At 35.6% G+C, this 24,615-nt stretch overlaps 1 protein-coding gene across 1 annotated transcript in view; it reads left to right on the plus strand.

Annotated features, from left to right (window-relative positions):
- Atg16 (Autophagy-related 16) overlaps positions 1-24,380 on the plus strand; it is a 274,434-nt gene extending 250,054 nt beyond the window's left edge. The window contains exons 15-16 of the mRNA XM_090386604.1: positions 1,870-2,016; positions 22,915-24,380. Coding sequence (XP_090242730.1) covers positions 1,870-2,016; positions 22,915-23,008 — 241 coding nt within the window. The 3' untranslated portion in view covers positions 23,009-24,380. The remainder of the gene's footprint in view (positions 1-1,869; positions 2,017-22,914) is intronic.
- The last annotated feature ends 235 nt before the right edge of the window (positions 24,381-24,615 follow it).

The following is a 24,615-nucleotide window of genomic DNA, read 5'->3' on the forward strand; positions in this document are numbered from 1 at the left end:
TTTTTAGAGTTCTAAATCAATTACTGTTTAAGGTGCTCCTGAAAAGAAAAAAAAAAAAAAAACTACAAGCCGTATAAGTTGCAGTGGTGCTTCCCTGAAAGAGGAATTGTTAAAGGTTAAATGAATCTACCGATAGGGGAGAAGTGGCTGGCCATCAGAAGTCATATTTTTCTGTTAAAGCAATATTCCTCAGGTTAAGGACACTTTATCGTAAATAAGCATACAAGTTGCATTTGGGGTTTTACACAAAATTACTTGGTTCATGGAAGAGATACTTATAAGGTGAATGCATATTCATAATGTGTATTCAACTATGTCAGTCAATTGCCTCACAAACCTCAGCAGATCACTATGCGGTTCCTGGAAGATCCACAATCACCCATTTAACCTGTATAACCAGTGCCATTCTCAGAATACCAGAAGCTAAAGCAAAGCTTACTGTCAGTATTTCAACCTGGAAGCTGCCTTCAACTTCATCAGCATTCTCTCACTTTTCTACCTATAATTATTTCCTTGTCCTCCAAAATTACTTCCACTCACAAATCAACATGTTATGGTTTATAACAGCCCTGTTATCCAACAACTATTCTCATTACAATTAATTGGTACATAACCTCAAGAAAGATCACTGCAGGAGTTCCCCCTAAGATACTCTCTCTCTCTCTCTCTCTCTCTCTCTCTCTCTCTCTCTCTCTCTCTCTCTCTCTCTCTCTCTCAGGAGCATTATTTACCAAGGTCATTATTTCATTTGTGCGAGAGAGAGAGAGAGAGAGAGAGAGAGAGAGAGAGAGAGACAACAGTCTTCTAGGCTGATGATACTAAGCTACATATTCAGATTAACCTCTGCAACAACCATACCATAAAAGTCAATAATGGGATCAACCAAAAGTGACTTAGGATCATAGCTTAATGAATTCAGACTACTGATTAACCTTGCTAAATCAAGCCAAAGTCTCTCTCTTTCTCTCTCAAGCACCAACCCACAAAATCCAAGTTCTCTAAATAGAAGGCTCATTCCAGCAGTTAATTTGCATGCAGACTTGGGAGTTGTTTTCAATTCTAAACTGAGTTTCAAACCCTACATTGACAAGTAGATAGCAAAATTCTGCCAGATGCACTGGGCTATTGAACAAAAACTACTTTGCATTAGGGATTTTGTGACAACACCATGTATACACATCTGTATACATCATCTTACACACCTCAGAAATTTGGGCATCTGCAGCCCCATATACATCAAGCTCATATATTCTACTGAATACTGGCTCCCTCATTGGATTATGCACAAATGTCATCATTGATAATGGAAAGATTTCTTGTCCTAACTGCCGGAATGATTTTGGAGATGAACATCTGGTAACTATACTGCTGTAGAATCTCTCAACCTAGACTGAGGTCAGCTTTCTCACTAAGAGCTTACCCCAACAGACTTTGCCCTCTCTGGTTGTTTTCTCCCCAGACAAATGCTCCGCACCAACCAAGCAATTGACAGTTCTATCTCTGTAACAATATAAGCAACGTAAATAATCTGTAAAGTATATGTAATATGTAGTGTATGTATATATGGATTTAAATATCTAAAATTTTGTTTACATTTATACCTCTTGGAGACAAACCCAAATTCTCAATGTTGGCTCTGCCCTTGGGGCATTTTTAGTTCCAAACTAGATATAAAATCCCTGGCATTGCTGCTGTGAAAGGGTACATTGTACATCACTGTTTGTGTATAACAATAAAGATTATATAAAATGCAAAAAATTAACAGTAACAGCAGCTTTTTAATAAGATACAATAATCTAAAAGGTACTAGTTTCAATAATTTTATATTCTTTATAAATTTGGCATAATTCGATTTTTATTTCTCCACAGTTCTGATGGCTTTAAGGTTGGTTGTGATTGGACCAGAGCAAAATTTAGTCCAGATGGTCAGTATAGCATAGCTGGTTCACAAGATGGAACAATATTTATATGGAATACCAGTTTAGGGAAAGTTGAAAAGACTCTAAAAGAACATAAGTAAGTAATGGTTTTTACTTTATGACATGCAATGTCACTCCCTAACCCCCCCCCTCAGATTTCAGCAATATCCGTTTTACCGCTTTTAACCATCTGACTGAGCCGTATACACTCAGTCAGATTTTATCCGACAATGATTTTAATGTGTCTGCTGTTTTTAGCTTTTTTAAGTCAATAAATGTTTTTACTCGTATTTAAAATTTATATCTTATTGTTATTTCTTTTATTGATTTATCTTTTTATATATTTGTTATTATATATCTGGACATGGTGGCCTAATTAATTAGGTCACTGAGATGTTAAATTTTTATATATTACCTGGTCTTGGCGCATTATAGCCTTAGTCGCTAATGCGCCAATAAAATCCAAACCAAACCCTAACCCCCATGATAAGCAAGTGATATAGGATTCCTCATAGAATTCCTCATCATAGTTAATTACTATTCTCTTTACACTTGGCAACAGTAACCATTTCCTTCATGTGTAATACATATAATTTCTTGAACTTTATTAATTTTGTTAATTTAACATTATTGCACCGCCAACTTTTATGCAACACTATTTTATGTTATATTAAAAATAATTTGTATTAACAGCACTCTCTCTCTCTCTCTCTCTCTCTCTCTCTCTCTCTCTCTCTCTCTCTCTCGTGCGCTTTCAGTTTTACAGAAAGTAGTATATCAAAGTAATTATGGTATTTAATAAAAATATATTGCATAACAATAAATAGCTGAATTTTTATTTGAAATGTTTTAAAAAATTTTAATTTCACTGTCAGTTGCCACATCCTTATTATAACAAAACTTGGTCCACTGACAAGTGAAACTGCAGTTTGCAAAACTAAGGAGTAGGAAAAAATTAATCAACAAAGCTGCAATTGAGAAAGTTTGCAGTCAGTGATGAATACATGTATATTGATAAGCGTTAACCCTTAAAATGTATATTCTTAAAAAGAAATAGGTGGCAATAGCATCTCTAATGTATGCAAGGATGTAATCATAAAAAACAAACTATCTTCCTACAAAGGGCTGAAAATGAAATATGGTAAGAAAATTTCCATTTCTACTCCTTAATGTAGTTAATGTAACTATTGTTTAATATAAAATAGTTTAGCCAATGTATTTGTTTTTAGATAATGTTCAATCAAAAATTGTATACTTTACTACCAGGGCCACATTTACACTTTTGGAGGCCCTAGGCACAACACAATTATGAGGCCCCAAAAGGTCAGGTCAAGTCAGTACAAAGTAAAAAAAAAATTGCTTCAAATGTTTATTTCAGTTAATCAAATTCATAAATATTATTTTTTAATTTATTGAAAATAAAAGTCGACATTTCTATAAAAACTCATTTTAATAAAATAAAAATAACACAGCATTGGTATATATGTACTAAAAATAAAGTATTCTACATACATAAGTATATATGTATTAAATTTCAAAAAAAAATAACTAACAATTTTTTTTTTCTGGCTTTGATCTTAGCAAATATATCTATAATATCATAAGTAATTGAGTCCATTGCATCTGATGATTCAATGAATAATAACAACAGATCACTTGTTTTATTTTTATGCAAGTTGCTTCTTAAATAATTTTTAATTAGTTTCAACAACAAAAATGAGCGTTCAGCACTTGCATTTGAAATAGGCATAGTCAAAAATATTTTTAAAATAGTTTCTACATTCGGGAAGGCAGACCTTAACCCGTCGTTTATAAATTGGTACATATTTTTAATTGAAAAATTTTCTTTCATCATTAATAAAAATTGCTTAACTTCATCAATATCAGTCCTATAAGTCTGTAAAATTTTGTTAATACTAGTCATGTACTTGTCTTGATCTATATCTTTCTTTAAAAATATGTCTAAATAGCTTTTGCATCCTGTCGTTAATTTCCAAAATTAGCTTATTGCAAATGACATCATTTTCTTTTCCATGTAATATAATGTCATCGTCAGATTGTGAAACTTCGTCACACATTTTTTTTTCATTTTCTTCCCATCTTTAAATTGTGTCTCATCTGTTAATAAATTCGCTTCTTCATTTAAAGCAGCAAAACTATTTCTTATTTCTGAAATAAAACCAACTAAAGACTGTAACAAATTATTAGCTAATAGCAAATCCGTATTGGGATCTTGTAGAGATTTACTAGTCGCATTTATTCATTGTAAAATTTTGTCCCACACAATTGTTAAAATAGCTGTGTCTAAATTGTCAAAATTTTCAGCCAGTGATGAGCTCTCTAATTTAGAAATAGGTTTTTCATAAGGAGAAATGGATAGTTAAAGTAATGCCTCCTTGATTTGTTTATATCCACGTTTCAATGCCAATATCGCGTCAGCTCTTGCAGACCACCTCGTTTCACTTAGTCTTTTAACTGTTCGAGAATTTTTTTTCTAAATGTTTAAGGAGTATGACCCACTTGTTGAAGATGAAAAGTAATTATGTACATTAAACAAAACAAAAATATTGCACTGCTTCCGGACAAGATTCTGCGGCATAGTTGCCAATTAAATTTAAGGAATGACTAAAGCATGATATGTAATGTGCAGAGGGACTATGTTTTTTCAGCCTAGTTTGTAAACCTGTATAGACACTAGGGCTTGCAAACCGGTTAAATCCGGTTTTCATATTGAGTTGTTAAAACCGAAACCGAGCTTCTAAAACCGGATTCGAATATTTTTTTTTTAGTTAGCCCTCGAATATAGTTTTTTGTTACGCACATTTGCTTTTGTTTGTTCATTTGTCTGGATTGTTCAACTGCTTTATGTTTTAAACATGTTTTTTTATTTTATTTTATGTTTAGGTACGAATCTCATGGGCAAGTGGCCCAAATCTAGGAGGGATATCTTTTATCTTCCCACCTGTATCATGGCTCGATGCAGGTGTACTCATTTACGACTGAGTGAGTCGGAGCGATAGCGTAAAAGAAAATGCTCAACCTTTCGCCGTTCCATCTATCTTGTTTGCCAGGCAAGTTATGGAACGCGCCTTATTGATGGTTACCCACTTCACGGAATATTGCATCAAATTTCAATCGTAGAAAGTTTTTTGCTTCTTTATTCCTATTAAATTTGCGATCAAATGTTCTCCAAAAAGCAGCTTCACCAAATTTAGCTTTTATGTAATTTTGAAAATACAATAGATTTAATTGAGGGAAAAAAAATTGCAAGTAAATAAATAAAAAATTTCTTTCGTGAAAATTTTGAAACTTGCCTCGTTTAGACTCTTCATTCGGTGCTTGCGGGAGTAACGCATAGTATTATGCCTTTGTTATCTTCAATATTTTTATTTAAAATTGTCAGTGATATAAATTCCTACTAATTAATATTTATTACTCTTAATATGTCTAAGATGAAATCAAATGTATGGAATTATTTTGCTCGAAAAAGCAAAGATAAGCACAATGTTCGAATTGTCAGAAGATAATGAAGTCGTCTGGAGGATCTACATCATCTTTAATGTTGCATTTAAAGAAAATGCATCAGATTGACATTAAACAAGATAACAGTGAACCTCCCGTAAAAATGGTAAGAACATTAGAAAACTTTATCGTTAAAAAATCTATGGAAGAAGAGATTTAAAAATTAGCAGCTTTAGATGGATTTTCTTTTAATTCAATTGCCAAGAGTGAGTTTATGCAATCAAGCCTTCACCTTCAGAGAAATAAATACGATAAATTACCACCAGCCTCAGTGAATGGAATTAAAAATATGATTCTGAATTATTATAAAACTAAGAAAGAACAACTCATTCAGCATTTCAAAAATTCATTGGTTTTGGGTGCACGGTATTCATTGACTCTAGACGAAGATACAAAATAAAAGGTATATGAATATAAATGTGCATTCAAAAGACAATCATTGGTTGTTAGGTCTTATTGAGATTAATGGTTCACTTGATAGCAGAAGAACTGAGCAAATTGTGAATGGATACTTGAAGGAATTTGGTTTGAACTTGGATGAGGATATTGTTGCCTGCATCACCGATGGAGCAGCAATGATGATTAAGTTTGGCAAGCAAATTACGCCTAATCATCAACAATGTATTGTATATATCTGTCAGTTATAGTATACATCTGTCAGTTATAGATTGTATACATCTGTCAGTTATAGATTGTATACATCTGTCAGTTATAGATGTACTTTATGAAAAAGCAATCAATTATGATGCCACAGTCTGAGTCTTCCAAAGACAATGAAGAAGTTGAAGAAAGACAGCAAGGCATGCCTTATCAAACCGACTTTACCGATGAGCTCATTTATTTCTTCAATCCAATGGCCAATATTGCACAAACTATTAACAAAGTCAGAAAAATTTGCAAGCTTTTTCGAAAATCGCCTACCAAAAATGACATATTACAAAATTTTGTTAAAGCAAAATTTAATGGGAAAGAATATAAACTTATATTAAATTGCAAGACTAGATGGGATAGCACATTCTATATGATTGAGAGATTTTTGAAATTGAAAAATTGCATTCCAAATGCTCTATGTGCAGTAATGTCAACTGAAGCTGTGTCTGACGATGCCTGGAAAACACTTGAATTGCTATGTGAAACTTTGCGACCAGTTGAAATGATTCTGAAGGCTATAACCTCAGAAGATACAGACTTACTTAAAGCAGTCTTCAATAGAATTTCTGCTTGCTAAGCTTGATACAGCAGAAAACCCATTTGCTTTAAAGTTTCACCAAAGCCTTTTGCAGCGTTACAATGCAAGACGAAATTGCCAAACTGTGGCTTTGCTGAGCTATCTACACAACCCCAAAAAGTTTAGGAAAGAAGATTCAGGTTCAAGAACTTTTGATTTTCCAAGTAAGCAAGTTTTGAAAAAGCACACTGAAGAGATTTATCAGAGATTATTTGCAAAACATTCCGAAGGAGTCTTAGCGTTGAATGAAGAAACTGAAAATAAACGAACTGTTCTTTTAGAAGAAAACAAAGACTCGTCTAGTTCCGATATTGGAGATACACTCATGCGAGAGTATGATAGTGTAATAAAGAGATTAACTGAAGAGCCTTCAAAATATCCGAGTGAATTGGAAATCAGCAAAGAATTTAAAATTTTGGAGGCAACTGGCAGTAGAAGTGAAAAGCTGGAGAAAGTTTATAGAGCACTGCTGACCATTAAACCAACAAGCGTCCAATCTGAGAGAGTGTTTTCGATCACTGGTCTCTTTAACACAAAAATAAGGTCAAGTCTATCAGGAAAAATGCTTAAAGGATCATTTTCAGAAAAAAGCTGAGCAATAAATAGTAAAGTAATTTCCCCAAGCTGTTTTTTTTTCACATTAGTTTTATTTATTTATTATTATAGGGCTTATTATTTTTTTGTTTACTATACGAGAAGATAGTTTTTATTCAAAGGATTTGAATACAATTTGGAATTTGTATAATCTCAAGCTGGTTACTTTTTTGGAGCATTTTAATTTTTTCTTTTTTTTTTTTTACTATAAGAGGTGATAGACTTTGTTTAAAAGATTTGATTACGATTTGTACAATCTACCGAAGATAAAATAATATAAGCTTTTAATTATTTTCCCTAAGCCTGAGAAAATCGGTTTTAAAAGTAAACTTCGGTTAAACTCGGTTTTGAAATTTCTCGGTTTTATGCAAGCCCTAATAGACACCTTTCATATTGGCAGCATTATCATAACTTTGCCCTTTGCACATTTTTATATCCAAAGATAATTTTTTAATACTACCTCTTCTAAATATAATGAATTATGTTGTGTAATACTGATGAACCCAATAAATGTTTCTCTAATCAGAATTTGCTGTAACATACCTAATTATAATAGCTAGTTGGTCAGTATGGGCAACGTCTAGTGTTGAGTTGAGTATTATTGCAAAATAAGCAGCTTCCTTAATTTTCGATATTAATATTTCTCTTGTTTTATTAGCTATTAACTCTATGAATTCATCACAAGTGTGGTACGAAAGATAATTTGATCTGCCAGAACCACATTTGGCGTACATTTTAATGTGATGTTTAAAAAATCATCAAATTCACTTAAATAATGTAGACACGATAAATAATTTCGGCAAGAATCAGAAAAAATATTATTTGTATTACCTCTAAACGATAGTCCCAATTTACTCAGTAACTTAACGGTAGCTATTATTCTTTTTAAAACCTCTCTCCAATAATTTTCTTCAGATTGTATTTGTTTCATCAATTCAGAATCAATATGACTATTTGAAGAACTTGACTTTCTTTTGCAATATGTGCACATCGCTCATATATGCTCAGTAGAATGCTCATGATCACATAAGATTTGCACTATATTTCTCCAGTCATTAAAACCCTTCATTAAGTTATTATTTGACTTAGAAAACAATATGAAAACAAAGCAGTAAATTGATTTGCTTGTTTCTGAAAAAATTAGCCACTCTCGTTTCTCCTTTGTACCATTCATCTTTTTAAGTAAAAATGTGATTCATTTACATTTCTGGCATATATTCTATTGCGTTCTGTGCAGTCTTTTTTAAATTTTCGATTTTACCAACATTCTGAGGCGTATTTATTAAAATATGCTCGATATATTTTTCATCAATATTAATTGGCCACATGGCTATATCAGTAGGATAAGAGATAACTTGCTTTGTGTAAGTACAGACTGATTGAAAATTTTCTTCAAAATTCTGTTGATTTGTTTCTTTTACTTCTTCTATATTGTGCACATTATTTTGATGTTTTTCATTTCGAGTAATTTTAGGTACATCTTCAGTTCTATGAAATTCTTCATTTTCAGAAGGACGTAAGAAAGACAATTGCCCCCTTTTGATTATTTACTGTTTTGCCTTTTTTCTGAGTCGTTTTCTCTTATTAGCTCCAAATTAAAACTTTCTTGGCATCGTTAACGTGTGTTGCACTATTAAAAGCGAAATAAATATTTATTAAATCCAAAATATTAAAAATAATTTTTATAATGAGTACTAAATTCTTGAGTTTTAGATCTATATTTATTTCTTTATATGTTACATATAATTACTTTTACATACTATATTACTGTTACATACAATTGTAAAGAAATAAGTATAGATCTAAAAACTCAAGAATTTAGTACTCACTATAAAATTTACATGAAAAGATCAAGAAATCAATTCAAATTAAAAAATAATTATGTTAAAAGCTAAAAAATATAAAAAGAGAAAGAATAGTATTTTTCTGTACAAAAAAAAATCTTAGTATTTGTTAAAATAACAATAATGAATTTCTTGAAAAATATATTCTTACTGACTGACAGCTACTTTAACCATATTTATATAATGCCCAAAAATTTGGATCCAAAGTCACACTCATCACTGCTGATTTTTTTCAATCGAATCTTCACTGAACATACATTCCCAAGCTCCTGGCATCATTCCTACGTAATAGCTAACCAAAAACCTGGTAAAGACTATTCTGTTTCTCATAACTACAGACCAATTTCACTTACCAGCTGTCTGAGCAAAACCCTCAAAAAAAAAAAAATTATTCATCGCCGTCTGACTTGAGTCCCAAAATTTAATCAATAACAATCAATTTGGATTCAGAAAAAATCGATCATCATTGGACCTTATGATTAAAGCTGCAGCAAACATCAGGAATGCATTCATCAAAAAGGAGCATCTTGTTATGGTCTGTCTGGATATTGAGAAAGCCTTTGACATGACATGGCATTTCAGCATATTAAAAGATCTACATTTTCTTGGCCTGAGAGGAAATTTGCCATATTTCATCCAAAATTTCTTACAACAAAGATCCTTACAAGTTCGTTGTCGGGGAACCCCTGTCTAAAAGCTTTGTCCAGGAAGAAGGAATCCCTCAAGGGTCTGTTCTCAGCACCACTCTATTTGCAATTAGAATTAATCATTTAACTGAACTCATTCCAAAAACAGTGGACTCATATCTTTATGCCAATGATCTCACAATCTCCTGCCATTCTCAAAACATGAACTATATTGAGAGACAATTGCAGATATCAATAAATCAGATCCAGATTTGAATGCATCTTGAACCTGAACTCCAATTAGATAACCATCCCATTCCAATAGCAAATAGTATTCGTCTGCTTGGCTTAATTTTTGACAGGAAGTTAAACTATCAAAAACACATTGAATATCTCCGGACAGCTTGTCAAAAAAAAAATGAACATACTCAGAGCCTTATCAGCAACAACTTGGGGAGCAGACCGTTACACCTTGCTTCACTTATATAGATCCATAATCAGATCTCGATTGGACTATGGCACGCCTGTCTTCAATTTCTTCTAGGGAAAGTGCTTTATCTCGCCTGAACCCTATTCAACATTTAGCTCTTAGAATAGCCCTAGATGCGTTCAGAACATCTCCAGTGCAAAGTCTTTATGTAGAAGCTTATGAAGCTCCTCTAACCATCAGAAGAAAGATGTTATTACTGAACTATGCAACCAAGATCCAAAGCCAGTCAACCCATCCTAATTGATCAATATTTAATGATCTGCAACTCACGACCTTTTACAGAAACAAACCCCAATCAACTAGGCCTGCAAGTATTAGGTTCATGGAACTAGCAGAAAACTGGAATATAAAACTCAATAAAGTCCACCAAGAGCCTTATAGATCACGTTCCTAAATGGTCTGTCATCATGCCGTCTTGACAATTATTTCCACCAATGGGGGAAAACACTCCTTAACGGATAATAACATCCAACAGCTGCACATTGCACATATACAATGTTATGCTGACTTCTCTAAAATATATACAGATGGATCGAAGTCCGACAGTGGAACAGGTGCAGCAGCTGTATTCCACGACGCTACCATTTCAGTGTCACTTCCGACAGAATGCAGTAGTTACACCACTGAATTATATGCCATAAAGCTTGCTCTGGAAAACATTTTCCATCTCTCAATCGAAAAGAGCATAATCTACACAGACTCGCAAAGTGCCCTATCAGCAATGCAAAAGATTTCGCCATCTACTCATCCATTACTACAGCTCATCAGATCAGAGTTGATTCGTCTCAGAGATCATCGGCAAAAGGTTGTCTTCTGCTGGATCCCAGGCCATACTGGAATACCAGGAAACGAAATTGCAGATGCTGCTGCCAAGCATCCATCCAGCACAGCCCCATTGAATTTTCTGGTCCCGTTCAGTTTTTCTTTTTCTTTTTTTTTATGTAAACCCCAAACGTGGGAGGTATTAGAACCTATAGTACCATGCTTGGGTTGAAGGTTGAGAAGATGAAAGAAGATATTTGTTGACATTAGACTTGAACTTCTGTAGACTGTAATTTTCAGGAAATACATATGAAGGAAGGTTGTTCCAGAAAACGGCAGTTGAATGAATAAACAAGGAAGATGAAAAGTTGGTTCTGTGAGTTTGAAGTTGGACAGTAAATGGATGTTGGCTGGTGGCTGCACGTGTTCGGACTGTTTTGAAAGAGAGAGCGGGAATTATAGAAGCCAATTCAGAAGAACAGTGCCCGTGGAAGTATCTGTAGAAGAGGCATGCAGCAGAAACAGTACGCCGATGAGACATGAATCATTAATTAACCTAACTGCACTCTTTTGAATGGAATCAAGAAGCCGAGAGAGGTTTTGGGGGCACTGCCCCAGATGTGGGAACAATATTCCATGGTAGGGTGATTTGTAATTTATACAGAGTGAGAAGATGTTTGGAAGAAAAGTAATACCAAGAGGGAAAGAGAAAACCAAGTTTCTTAAATGCAGAGGAAGCAATATTTGTAATGTGCTTGTGCCAAGAGAGATTAGAAGTCAGGGTAATCCACAAAAGAGATATATCATTTTGCTTAGAAATTGGAGTGTCACCAAAGATAAGCATAGCAGCAGAAGAATACTTTTTGCGAGATATAAGACAAGACTGAGTTTTAGAAGGGTTGAAATCAACTGAGTTGTCTTTGCCTCACTGGAGAATTACCTGAAGATCGGCATTTAAGGAATTGGTAGCAGATTTTCGAGAAGTTGAAGCTGATTGAGCAGGGCAAGGTTTCTTGCCCTGCTCAATCAAAATGGAAAGTGGAATGCAATGTGCTATCATCAGCAAAACTATGGATAGGATTTCCAGCCAATGGAAGAAGGTCATTAATATACAAGAGGAAGAGAGTGGGGGAAAGAACTGAACCTTGGGGGACACCAGAATTAGTGGAGAAGTTAGAAGACAGAGAGCCATCTACCATCACCTTCAGTGAGCGATCAGAGAAAAAACTGGATAACCAATTACAAAAAACGGTTGGCAAACCATAAGATGGAAGCTTGTTTAGAAGACTATGTCAAACACGATCAAAAGCCTTTGAGATGTCAAGAGCAACTACTTGTGTTTCACCGAACATTTCCATTGAATTAGTCCATAAATGGGTAAAATAAGCCAGAATATCACCAGTGGATCAACACTGACTGAATCCATACTGGCGATCGTTGATCAGACGGAAGGTTTCTAGGTAGTTTAAAAGTTGGGGGTTAATTGATTTCTTCTTTACTTTAGAAAGAGTTGAAGTAATTGCAATGAGACGATAATTGGATGGGAGGGATTTGTCACTCTTTTTAGGAACTGGCTGGATATGAGAAAATTTCCAAGCAGAAGGAAAAACATCTTTGGAATAAGAAAGTGAAAAAAGGCGGCAAAGAATAGGAGTAAGTTCAGGAGCACAGGTTTTGAGAACAAGTGGAGAAATACCATCGAGACCTGGAGCTTTCTTAGCATTAAATTTCGTCAAAATCCTTCTGACATCCTTTTGACAGAAGACCACAGGAGGCATTGAATGGAGCGTGTTGGGAATGGTGGGAGGTGTTTTACCAAGATCATTAATACATGAGTTGGAAGAAAAATGGGATGCTAGCAGGTCAGTTTTTTCCTTGGCTGAAGTGACAACAGAACCATCTGGTTTGGACAGAGGTGGGAGCAGAGATGGGAAAAAGTTGCGGCCAATAGCTTTGGCAAGAGACCAGAACGCTCGGCTACCGTTAGGGCAAGAAGCAAGTTTTCTACTCTTAGCCTGTTCGAACTCTTGTTTGAACTAATTAATAACTGCTTTACAATTGTTGTGAGCTTTTGTGTAGGCAGAGAATGAAACTGAAGAATTAGAAACAAGCCAATTACGATATGCAACATTCTTCTCTTGAACAGCCTTAGCACATTTATTGGAAACCAAGGTTTAGATAAAGGACGAGATTTTGAAGTGGAGTGTAGGATAAAGGAATACATTCCTGCAAGAATAATGACACGATCTGAGCAGACGTTGACATCAGAAGTTTTGAAACAGTAATCCGACCAAGAAAAAGAAGAAAAGAAATCTCACAGGTCATCCCATTTTGCATTCTTGTAATGTCAAACAACATGAGGTTGGGAATAGCCATGAGATAAAGGCTCCATTGGAGAAGAGACAATCACCAAGTTGTGATCTGAAGTGCCTAAAGGACTTCTCACTTCGACCGTGTACTTAGAAGGATTGTTTGTGAGAAAAAGATCAAGCGTATTGGCTTTATGGTTATGATTTTCCGGTATTCTTGTAGGTAAATGAACAATCTGTGCAAGGTTATTAGTAATTATAAAAGCCTCAGCATCTCGACCAGCTGGGTCGGTGTGACTAGAAAATGGATGGAAGCCAGCTGGAGTTGTGAACGTTAAAATCACCAAGGAAAATTACCTCACTGTTAGGAAAGTTGGACTGGAGAAAGTCAAAGAGCTCCAAGCGATGATTAGTGGAGTGGGAGAACGGTAGAGACAACAGATGAATTTGACACAATGAGATAGGAGAATGGGGCAGTGATTTCAAAATGCATGTACGAAATATATGTAAGGAACGGTGGACACTTCAATGGCAAACGCATATACATAACAAACTCCTTGAAATTAAACCTGTACCGCAATTATGGGCCTCCAATTTCCGCACAAACAGACAAGAAGAGGTAGTCCTTGCAAGAATCCGAATAGGCCACACTCACTTGACCCATCTATTCCTGTTATCAAGTAATGACCCTCCACAGTGTTCGCACTGCCACAGGCCACTCACAATAAAACACATACTCCTGGAATGCACCTTGTATAACAACTCTCGTCTAATTTTATTTACTTGTCTCTCAACATTAAAGGAATTGTCACTTAGCCATAACATAGGCAAAAATTCAAACCTTTTTTTTTCTTCTTTTCTTCAGAAAGAATTTTTCTTCTTTCTGAAACAAGTAGGTTTATATAACCGTTTCTAACTGCTTCCATAGACGCCTGTAAAACTAGTATTAAATATTATGATAGATGCAATATGTCCTTAGTAGCCTTTGCACCAGAAAAATCCAAACAGAACAACAACATTGATAACAACTCTCTATCTTCTCTCACTCAACCATCCCTTCATCCATAGCAGTAACTTGCCCACTGCCCTAATTTGTAGAGAAGTCTATTATGTGTAAGAGTATCAAAAGCTTTCCTGAAACCAATTATATGATATCAAAATTATTTTTTGCATTCAGTTCTGAATGCAAAAATGTGAATGAATCCACCAAATTGGTCAGATAAGACAATCCTCTACAAACCCATGTTGTGACTGAAGTATAACTCTACTCCTGTCTGTATTACTTCTTTAATCAGTGTCTCCATTATTTTACCTGAAACAGAAGTTAAGATAACAGGTCTGTAATTACTCGTATCATTATCTTCAGTATCAAAGAAATATGGTCCAAACCAGCGTTTCCCAAAATTTTTTTTGGCATGGAACACTTCTTCTCGCAACATATTCACGGAACACAAGTTTAGTGGGAGCAAAAGAACCGTTTGCTAATATTTTTTTACGTATGATGCACTGTGCATCAGGAGCATCTTTATTTCCAACATGTGTAAAGCCCAAATTCAAATAACCGTCATTATACTTTCATTTTGGTCTTTTATTAGTTTGTTCCTGTTTTTTTCACTTTGGATTTTTGGGGAACAAAAGGCTGCTATTGTTCATCCTCACTTTGAAGTGTGACAATATTATGTTCATTTTCATCGACCACAGTTGCACTACTGGAAGTACTTTGCTTCTTGTTTTAAAGTTCCTTTTTTCAACTAAAAATTCGTGGTCACATATTTTAATAATAATATTTCGAAATACTGATAATTGTCAAAAAAGATTTATACAAGGAAGTGAGTTTAGTTATGATATTGGTTCGCCGCCTCCTTTCCTTTAACCTGAGTACTCCAGGCTAAATTGCATACGAATAGCATATTAGATCACTACATTGCTACTTTTTCTTAGATTTCATTACCTCTATGCATATTTCTCTATACAAAGCCCGCCAAAATAAAATGTTCCACAGCCTATTTGATTATTAGTCTACGGCAGTATATTATAACCGGAAAAAAAAAAAAAATTTTTTTTAATTATAATGATACAAAAGTGTGTATGCTACAAACTTGTAAAATTTATTTATTTTATTTTATTTTTTTTATTATTAATTACGATTTTTCACGTAACACAGGTTAGGAAACGCTGGTCCAAACAATCATTTACTCACCAGCTACAAGTTAAATTTGGTGGGGGACTCAGACCCAGTTTCACAACCCAATTTTTCACAAAGCATGTAGGAACTTAAAATTAAATGTGGCATTAGATATCATATACTGTATGTAGTGGCATAGTATTTGTTGAAGGCATCACCAGTGGTTCCCACATTTGCACCATAAGTACTCCTGTGAAGAAATACAGTGCTCTGTAAAATGCCAGAATTTAGTGTATTGTGTGCTTTATGTTAAGAGTTTTATGTTTTGTTGTCGTGTTTCTGGTCTACTTGGCTGCAGGGTCCCTAGTGGGACTCTGTTGCTCACCACCACTAGGAGGTGAGCCAGGCAGTCCATTTATCTCTGCCAGGGTCACCTGACCTTCCTGGTGGAGACAAAAAACAAAAACAAAAAAAATGTGAGCAGGGGTCAGAGTAAAAGAGTAGTAATTAAAGTAGGTATGAAGTGGAGGATTAGGAAAGAAGGCATCCTCCAGTGGAGAGATGGTCAGGAGGGTCTGTAGAGTTGGATCTCCCTAGGCTGGGAAGCCCACCCAGATCCAGGGAAAGTAGAAAGATTGCAGGTCTAGAGTGCTCTGCAAAGTAGAGTACCAAAATGTTTTCATATGGTGTTAAGTTAGTAGAATGCCATGTCTTTCCATTTGTAGTTTTGTATGGTTATGGTTTGTAAATTCTTGTGAGGTTTGTCCTTCTGCATGTAAACGCAAACTGAGCAAATGTAGTGGTCTTCTTTGTGACAAAAAAGAATTCTTCACAGCAAGGAAGAGAACATAGTGCTTGAAGCATCTTGCATATAAGAGGATGGTAATGATGACAAATGTAATGGGTATGTTCCCAGTCTTCAGGCATACCACAGTTGCAGAGTGGATTTTCTGTAAGCGCAATTTTGAAGTTGAGTGATCCATGGCCAGTGATTATATACAGTGGTGGACAAAAAAACTGCGTCACCTTAAAAAAAGTTACATTTGTAGTGAAACCTATAAGATATTGTTTGATTAGAGTCATTTTGTTTATCGCAAAGCAAAGGTATTGAATCAGCCGTTTCTATAAATACAGCATTGGAAGGGTATACACGCTCATTAGTATCCTGTTTTGCAGAGGTGTGAGCATGGCTCCATATGTTCAGTTGACACCAAGAAAAAAAAGTGAAGCTGTTGTTCTGTCCCAGGAAGGGCTTTCTACACATGCTATCGCTGATAAAATAGGCTGCCACCAGTCAACAGTATCCCGGGTGTTGAAATTAAAGTGTGAAACTGGTGATGTGAAGAGAAGACTGGGATCAGGCCGTAAGAAAGTGACTACGCCGTCCCAAAATCGATATTTGAAATGACTATGCCTTTGTAATCGCCATGTTAGTGCTCCTGATCTAAAACTGGACTTTGAGATGGCCTCTGGTGTTGAAACAAGTGCACGAACTATTAAAAGACCACTTTCAGAATGTGATTTGCATGCCTATCAGCCCAAGAAGAAGCCTTTGTTGACCCAACAAATTTAGCCCAAGCAAGAAGCAACTTGCTTGGGCTAAATGCATGTTTCATGGACAAAAGAGCAATGGGACACCATTGCTCTTTTAATCTCATTATAATCTTTTCTGATGAATCAAAATTCAACCTGCATAGCTCGGATGGGAAGTGATATGTCAGAAGACGAAAAATAATCAGAGAGACACCACCCTTACTGCATAACACTGACTGTAAAGTTCTCCACTGGTCAGATGGTGTGGGGATGCATAACAAGCAAAGGGGTGGGGCAAATTAAGTTTATTAATGGAACGGTTGAATGCAGAAACCTACACTGCTATCTTGGAGGAGTGCCTGAAACCTGTAATTAGGGATTACCACACAGACATCCAAAACTGCATTTTTCAACAGGACTCAGCCACACAGCAAAAAATTGGTAAGTTTTATGCTATTTAGATATAATGCTGAGTTTGTCTTCTTGCCTCACAAGACTTAAAACATACTTAACCAATGTTTTCCCTCGTTTTTCTCCCTTGCGGTGCAGTCATACCTCAGAAATTCTGGCATTACTGTGTTGGACTGGCCCAGCAACAGTCTAGATTTGAACCCTATTGAAAATTGCTGGTACATAATGTCGTCTGAAATTGCTCAGAAGAAGTCAGTAAGATTCAGCTGCAGGAGAGCATTGTCAGGGTGTGGTACCACAAAATTGGGTATTCAGAAGTTGATTAACTCCATGCCAGATTGTTGCAGGGCTGTAACTGCAGCTCGAAGAGGAAACAACAAAATATTGAGGATTTATTTTCCTGATTTACAGTACATAATACTATTACGTTGACTTGTCATTTCAGTTTGTACACATAAATGCAATAAAATGTATGCTTGGTTGTCATGATTGTCATTTGCATGATTTCTCATATTTCCATTAATTACACATTTTACCCTTTGGGAAGATATTTATGGCAGTTAGGTATATCAGGTGGAGTCTTTTTATTGGATTTCATTTGCAGAGATATATATCCCATCTAACAAATGCATTTCTAGCATTTCTGCAACCCACAATGCATCACAAAACACATTAATTGCAAAATTCACAAGTTATGCAGCTTTTTTTGTCCGCCACTGTAGTTTTTTACCCTAAATCTCCCCTATGGAAAAAACCACAGGGGAGATTTAGGGTAGGTGGATATTACATTTCGAATGAAGCATTTTGTTACTCTGCCCTTAGTTGATTGATTCCATTCATTTTGCCAGTACTGGATAAGAGGTGCTGAGATATTCTTTTTCTCTTGTTTGAGAGGGTTGGAGAAGGCTAGGTTATAATTGATAATTGTTGCAGGGATTGATTTCCGATGGCAGTAGCTTACCCCTCACAAGATAACTTTCAGATGTAGTGGCACAACTCCTGCAAGGACCTGTAAGTTCATTGTACTAACAGTGCATCAAGCATGTGTGGTGGTGAGGAGAAAGTATCTCTGGATAGATTCCAGCTTCCATTGGTTCCTCTGAATGATGGCTCACTGGTACCATATTCCCCTGCTGTAGTATGCAGCCTTAAGGAAGACAGCTTTGTACAGAGTAGTAAGAGCACAGTACCCGAGTCCCCAATCACACCTTGAGATTCTGGCAATCATTGATGCATATTTTCCAATTTTTGTAGAGAGGTGAATGACATGGGGATAAAACAAAAGCTTGGTGTCTATAATAATGCCAAGGTATTTGATCCGAAAAAACAAATTTAATGGGGACATTGCCGAGCTTAACTGAGGGAGATCTAGTAGGGCAGAGGATTTCTTTGATTAGTATGCCTCGGGTTTTTTCAGATGAAATGCAGAGCATGTGGAGGGGCAGTCATTTGTGTATTTTGCTAAGGGGAACATTGCTTCTCGCCTCGAGTTAGGCACAAGTATCAGCAGGGACAAGTAGTAGCAGGTCATCTACAAATGCTATCAATTGTGAGTGCTCAATTTTAGTGATGTGGATTTCGTATATGACCATGGACCAAAATAGGAGGCCTAGGCTGGACAGGTGGAGCTTCAGTATTTGATCATAACTATTATGGTTGCTATGATAATTTTATAGATGATAGAGGTTGTGAGAAATGGCTGCATGTCTGAGTTGCCTAAGAATGCTTTGCCACCATAGAGCATCAAATGGACTGGCAAAGTCAGTCAAATAGACTGATATATATTTTTGTTCTATTTGAGTCGGAGCTGAAATTAGTGAGTGGAGGGCATCCTTGATACAGGAGCCTTGCTTAAATTCATGCTCTCTTGGAGATGGAAGATTGGCAGGAGTATATGTTGATTGGTTTGAAGATATAGAATTCTCTCGAAGATCTTGCTGAGAATGAGAATGATAGGGCAGTAGGAGTTTGGATGCGTAGGAGGTTTCTCTGATTTTTTGATGGTCAGTCTAAAAGAGGCTAATTTACAAAAAGTGGTTTGTGCCAGGCATTTGTTATAGAGTTCCAGAAGATGCTGGCAGAAGATACTCTGGAATTGTTTGATGATTTTGACCTTGATAAGATCACATGGTACTTTCCTGTTGGTGTTTTCCAATAACTGGCATTTTCTTGAGTGATGAGATGTTGTTGGTCATCGAGGAGACTTTCATCGTTGGGAAAGAGGGTTGAGAGTATGTTAGCCATTGACTCGTTACGTGAATTTGTTAGAGAGCCATTTAAGGTTAGATAAGTTTATAACCTCTCCTCTGGGAAGCTTGCTGATGACGATTTTATACACAATACCCCAAGGATCACTGTTTCCTGTACTTTCAATGGTTTTTCCATGAGACCCTTTTTCTTTCCCTTATTGCCTTGATATAGCTTTTGCAGATGTTCTTATACTTTTCATGAAGCTCATGCTGCTATGGGCTCTGGTTCTTTGTAATTCCTTCCTGGTGGGTCAGATCATCCAATTCCTGGCACCACCCGGGGGACAGAGTTGTAGAAGGGTCTCTTTTTTTGGGATGGCAAGTTTGCAAGAATTGAAGATAATTTTAGTCAGTTTAGTTGACTAAACTGACTAAAATTGTCTTCTGTGTACGTACAGTGGAGGGAACACAATTTAACTGAAGGAACTTCCTTCAATTTCAGTCTTTGCTCCAGGATGATATCATGGGGGGGTTGACACAACTTGCATGACTGCAGGTAGTGTTATTCAAAGGTTTGCATCTTGTGGTGATAGAGAATCTGTGCAAGAGCGAGGTAATTCATGAGATGATTTTTTTATTTCTATTACCAGGCAGGCAGGCAGGCCTCCTGACCCATGGATTTGAGTTCATCCAGGTCATCCTGAGTGAGGTCATATCTGGTAGTATGTTCCTACAGTTCTGGATCTGAGTCCGGCATTCTCATAAAAATTTGAATAATTGAGACTTCTGATTAGCGAATGGGTATTAGCAGTTCTCTCAGCTGAAGGCAGATCCAACAGGGTAGCACACTTCAAGATTGGTCAGTTAGGAGCCAAGTTATTGTTTGATGATGGCTGGGCTGAAAAGCAGTAAGGAGAGAAAGGAGGAGAACAGTTTGGTCAAAGTGGCCTAAGGAACCCCGGTCAACTTTCTTTTGGGGGGAAATATAGGTACCAATAATACTTGTGCTGTCAGTTTTAGCCTGTGGTACACTGCTCATAAGTTAAGGGTCTCCCATTATAGTGTATGGCAAAAAATGGGGGAGGGGTTCCAATTCTTGCCAAGAATGATGAGATATCACTTCGTGTTGACCTTCAAAACAAAAACACTTCCTGTTTTGTAATGCCTGTAACTGCTAAAAGTGGCACATAAATAGCGATTGTAGCATGCTTCCTGCTCAAGGTCACACAGGTAAGCACTCCTCCCCAGTCAGTAGGAAGATTAAGGTGCAGAGGTCAAGTCAGTAATAACGGTGACCTCACTCCCTAGCATCTCGTTAATGGCAACATGATGACCAATGACCAATTAAAAATGACATCAGGTAAGAACACATTCATATACTGTATAGTAGCAAATTTTTGTTATTGCTTGCTCCATTCAGTTTTGTTATAAAATGTATTACTGAATTGATTTCAGTAGTCTTTCAAATAGACAAGCTATTTATGTTGTGGGACCTAACCCATTTCAGATGTCAATGTTTTCACATATTTCAAATTACCCATACTAAAATGCACATAAAACCCTATATTGTTAATCAGAGAACAGTAATAACTTTGGAATAATAAATATATGCATATATTATGATATATAACTAATAGTACTGCTGAGGTCATCTCTGCTTCTCAGGTAACTTCAACATTGTTGTAGTTTAGTTAATCCATTAGTACAGGGGTGGTGCCTCCATAGCCAGGTGGGAAGGAGCAGCAGTGCGTAGCACACGCTTCTTGATTAGACCGGGGTTCGAGCCCGTCACCACCAAATATGGAGGATATGGAAAGGTCAGGGAATGACCACCGCATATTCTCGGAGCAATATGGCCTTAGTTGCTAATGCTCCTAAAAAAAAAAAACAAAATAACAACAAGTACAGGGGTATTCAAAAAAATACCTTTATTATTAGGAAAGTCCATAACTTTTGATCTGATATGAAATGACAAGAGGTAGTTTTCACCATTATGAAGAATAACTCAGTTTGTTTTCCTTATACTTCATAGATCACTGGTTCATTGGCAGCTCTGCAGTAGGCCATAAAACGAAATGGCTACTGTTCAAGAGAAAGCTCGGTGTGTTTTGTTGCTTGCTACTATGAATTGAAAATTTAGGTTCAACATAATTATTATCAGTTATTTAGGAAGGATCCTAAATCATGGAACACTATGGGAGCCTGCCTCATTGGTAATGAGAGTAAATGATGTTAAGAGTGTTATGTTCATATATAACACTCTTGAAGCCAGATTCCCAAATTGCTGGATTGGTCATGGTGGACCGATAAAATGATCATCTTGATTCCCTGACATAACTACACTCAATTTTTTTCTTGTAGGGTTAAGTTCAGTATGAAGTATTAGCACCAGCAGTTCCTGATTTGCTAGCTTTAAAGACAAGATTAATTGAAACAAGCTCTTTGGCTTTACCTGAATTGCTAAGCAATGTATGGTGTAACCAAGTAATGATGTGACATCCTCAGTTACAAGAGAGGCACACATGTTCAAGGTTATTAATGCATATAAAACCTTTATAGAGTTTTTTTTTGACCAATTGAATGATTGCCTTGCTCACCTGACAAAACTTCACTCCGTTTTTCTTGTGGGGTTACGTTGACAATGAAGTATTAGCAACAACAATTTGACGGTTAATTTGCCAGTATTAAAGACAAGAATAATTGATGCATTTTCTTCGATTGCTAAGCAATGTATAGTGTAGTACAGTACATATTTTGCATAGAGTTATCAGAGGGGCACATATTCAAGTTTATTAACATGATTTTATTAGCACGTATGATTATTAACATGTATTTTTATTACATGCTAAAAGTAGATTCTAGCAAATATACCATGACCTGTCCAAAAAATTTAACCAAAATCATATTTGGATCTGCTAGGCCATCTATTCATAAATATATATCTTTGTATTAAAGAATATGCTAACTGGCCTAATGCTTAAAAAAAAGTGAGATAGATAATTTCTCTCCTGGTGATTTGTGTGTTAAAATGTTTGTTTATAATGATTATTTTGAATCATATTAAGAAAAAAAAGATAAGCATGTTCATCTATCTGTTATTTCTTATCATAATACATATACATATTTCTTTCAATAAAATTTGAAGGATAACCTTCAAGTTTATTTTCCTAGTTTATTAACCTTCAAGTTTATTTTTCTAGTTTATTAACCTTCAAGTTTATTTTCCTAGAAATTTTCTTTTTTGTGGATTTAATTGGTTCTGATCCATTCCATAAAAATTGCTTTTTTTTTTCTTTTTTTTTTTAACCCAGTTTGTACAAATACCTGATGAATTCAATATTGTTTTTTTTTTTTTTTTTTAGCTCAACAATTACAGCATGTGCTTGGAATCCCTCAGGTAACTACCTCATCAGCTGTGACCGAAACAAGAGAGCCATTGTCTGGTCAGATTATTGAAGCCCTCCAGTACTTTCATCTAGTATTTTCAGCTTGCTGTAATTATTGCTCTCTCTCTCTCTCCCCCCTAAATATTCTGTGATGGGGAAAGAAACTGCACATTTTATTTTTGCTTATTACCCACAGTCTTGTGGGTAATAAGCAAAAATTTTTTTTATAAACTAAGAAATTCCAGTGTATTATCTACACTGTAGTGATATCCAATGGCCATCATGCTTTTCAACAATCATGCTTTAGCATATTTCATCATTTTAGGGGTATTACGTTGATGCTAAGTGTATACATAACTATCATGTAACCATAGCATACATATACATATTTCATGATCATAAATATAAAGTAGGAAACCTAAATGAAAGAAAACAAATATTACAGCTTCTTTCCTGCTGTCTTGATATTGAAATGGGACAGTGATTCTTGTGTGTACATTTTGTAAATACAAGTTCGCTAAAGATCAAAAAGAGATTTAACTTTGTTAATACAGTACTCTATAAGAGAATTGGGCGCCTTCGTAACCAGGTCAGCAAGAGCGGCAGTGCGTAGCACACGCTTCTTGATTAAACCAGAGTTCGAGCCTGTGACCACCAAATACGGAGGATGCGGAAAGGTCAGGGAATGACCACCGCATATCCCCGGAGCAATATTTCCTTAGTTGCTAATGCTCCTAAATAACAACATAACAATAACAATCTATAAGAGAACCATAAAAAAATAGATGTTTCATTACATCGAAAATAATAAATGAAGATTAGTTGTATTAAAATGGTCTCGAGATCACAAGTCCCTGTTGGGAAAATTATTCTGCTACGTATAAGACATATAGTTTTGACAAAGGTATACAGGGTAATTTACTTTGTAAATGACATCCACAAATTGCACTGTATACCCACTGCATCTATCATATAGTAGATGATTTTAGAAGCTCTGGACCAAGTTACTCTGAAATGTATCCTTTTCATAGTATCAAATTATGTTAATCTAGAGCATGCACTCTGTGATTAAATTCTATTGGTGCTGGTTGACCTGATGGATGGAAATGACAAAACAGTTCATCAAAAAAGGTATTGGTGGATTAGGTGTTGGTTAATTTTTTTGGTTTATCCGATTGATCAAAGAGAATATTTAAATGTCAGACTCTGGATACAGAAGAATGATAATAAGTAATCATACAAATAATTGAAATTCACCTAACAAATTGCAGTGTCGGCATATTGATATTCATCTCTTATTAATATCATCTTGTGATATACTCCAAGAAGTAGTGTACTGACCAAAGATTGGAATATTTGTTAACGATAAAGATGAGGATGGGAGGGGGGGGTGTACAGAATTATTATCAACAAAGACGATATTTATTTGAAAAGAACAGTTCATTTGTGCAGCAAAGTGCAATCCATTTCTGAATGCATAGTTATTAAGTTCCTTGAAATAAATAAATGAGGCTTTTACATTAATAACAGGAATATTTACTATTGTGATATTTGATTCATAGTTAAACAAGAAACTTTATAATAAAAGCTAATATCTGCAACTTTAGCAGAGAAAGAAATCAAAAATGCAAGAATTGAGCTCTGAGTTTATCTATTCGTTGGTTCTAATGAATGACT

The sequence above is a fragment of the Mastigoproctus giganteus genome, chromosome 1, assembly GCF_048544385.1.
Source record: "Mastigoproctus giganteus isolate SK-2022 chromosome 1, ASM4854438v1, whole genome shotgun sequence".
NCBI lineage: Eukaryota > Metazoa > Arthropoda > Arachnida > Uropygi > Thelyphonidae > Mastigoproctus > Mastigoproctus giganteus.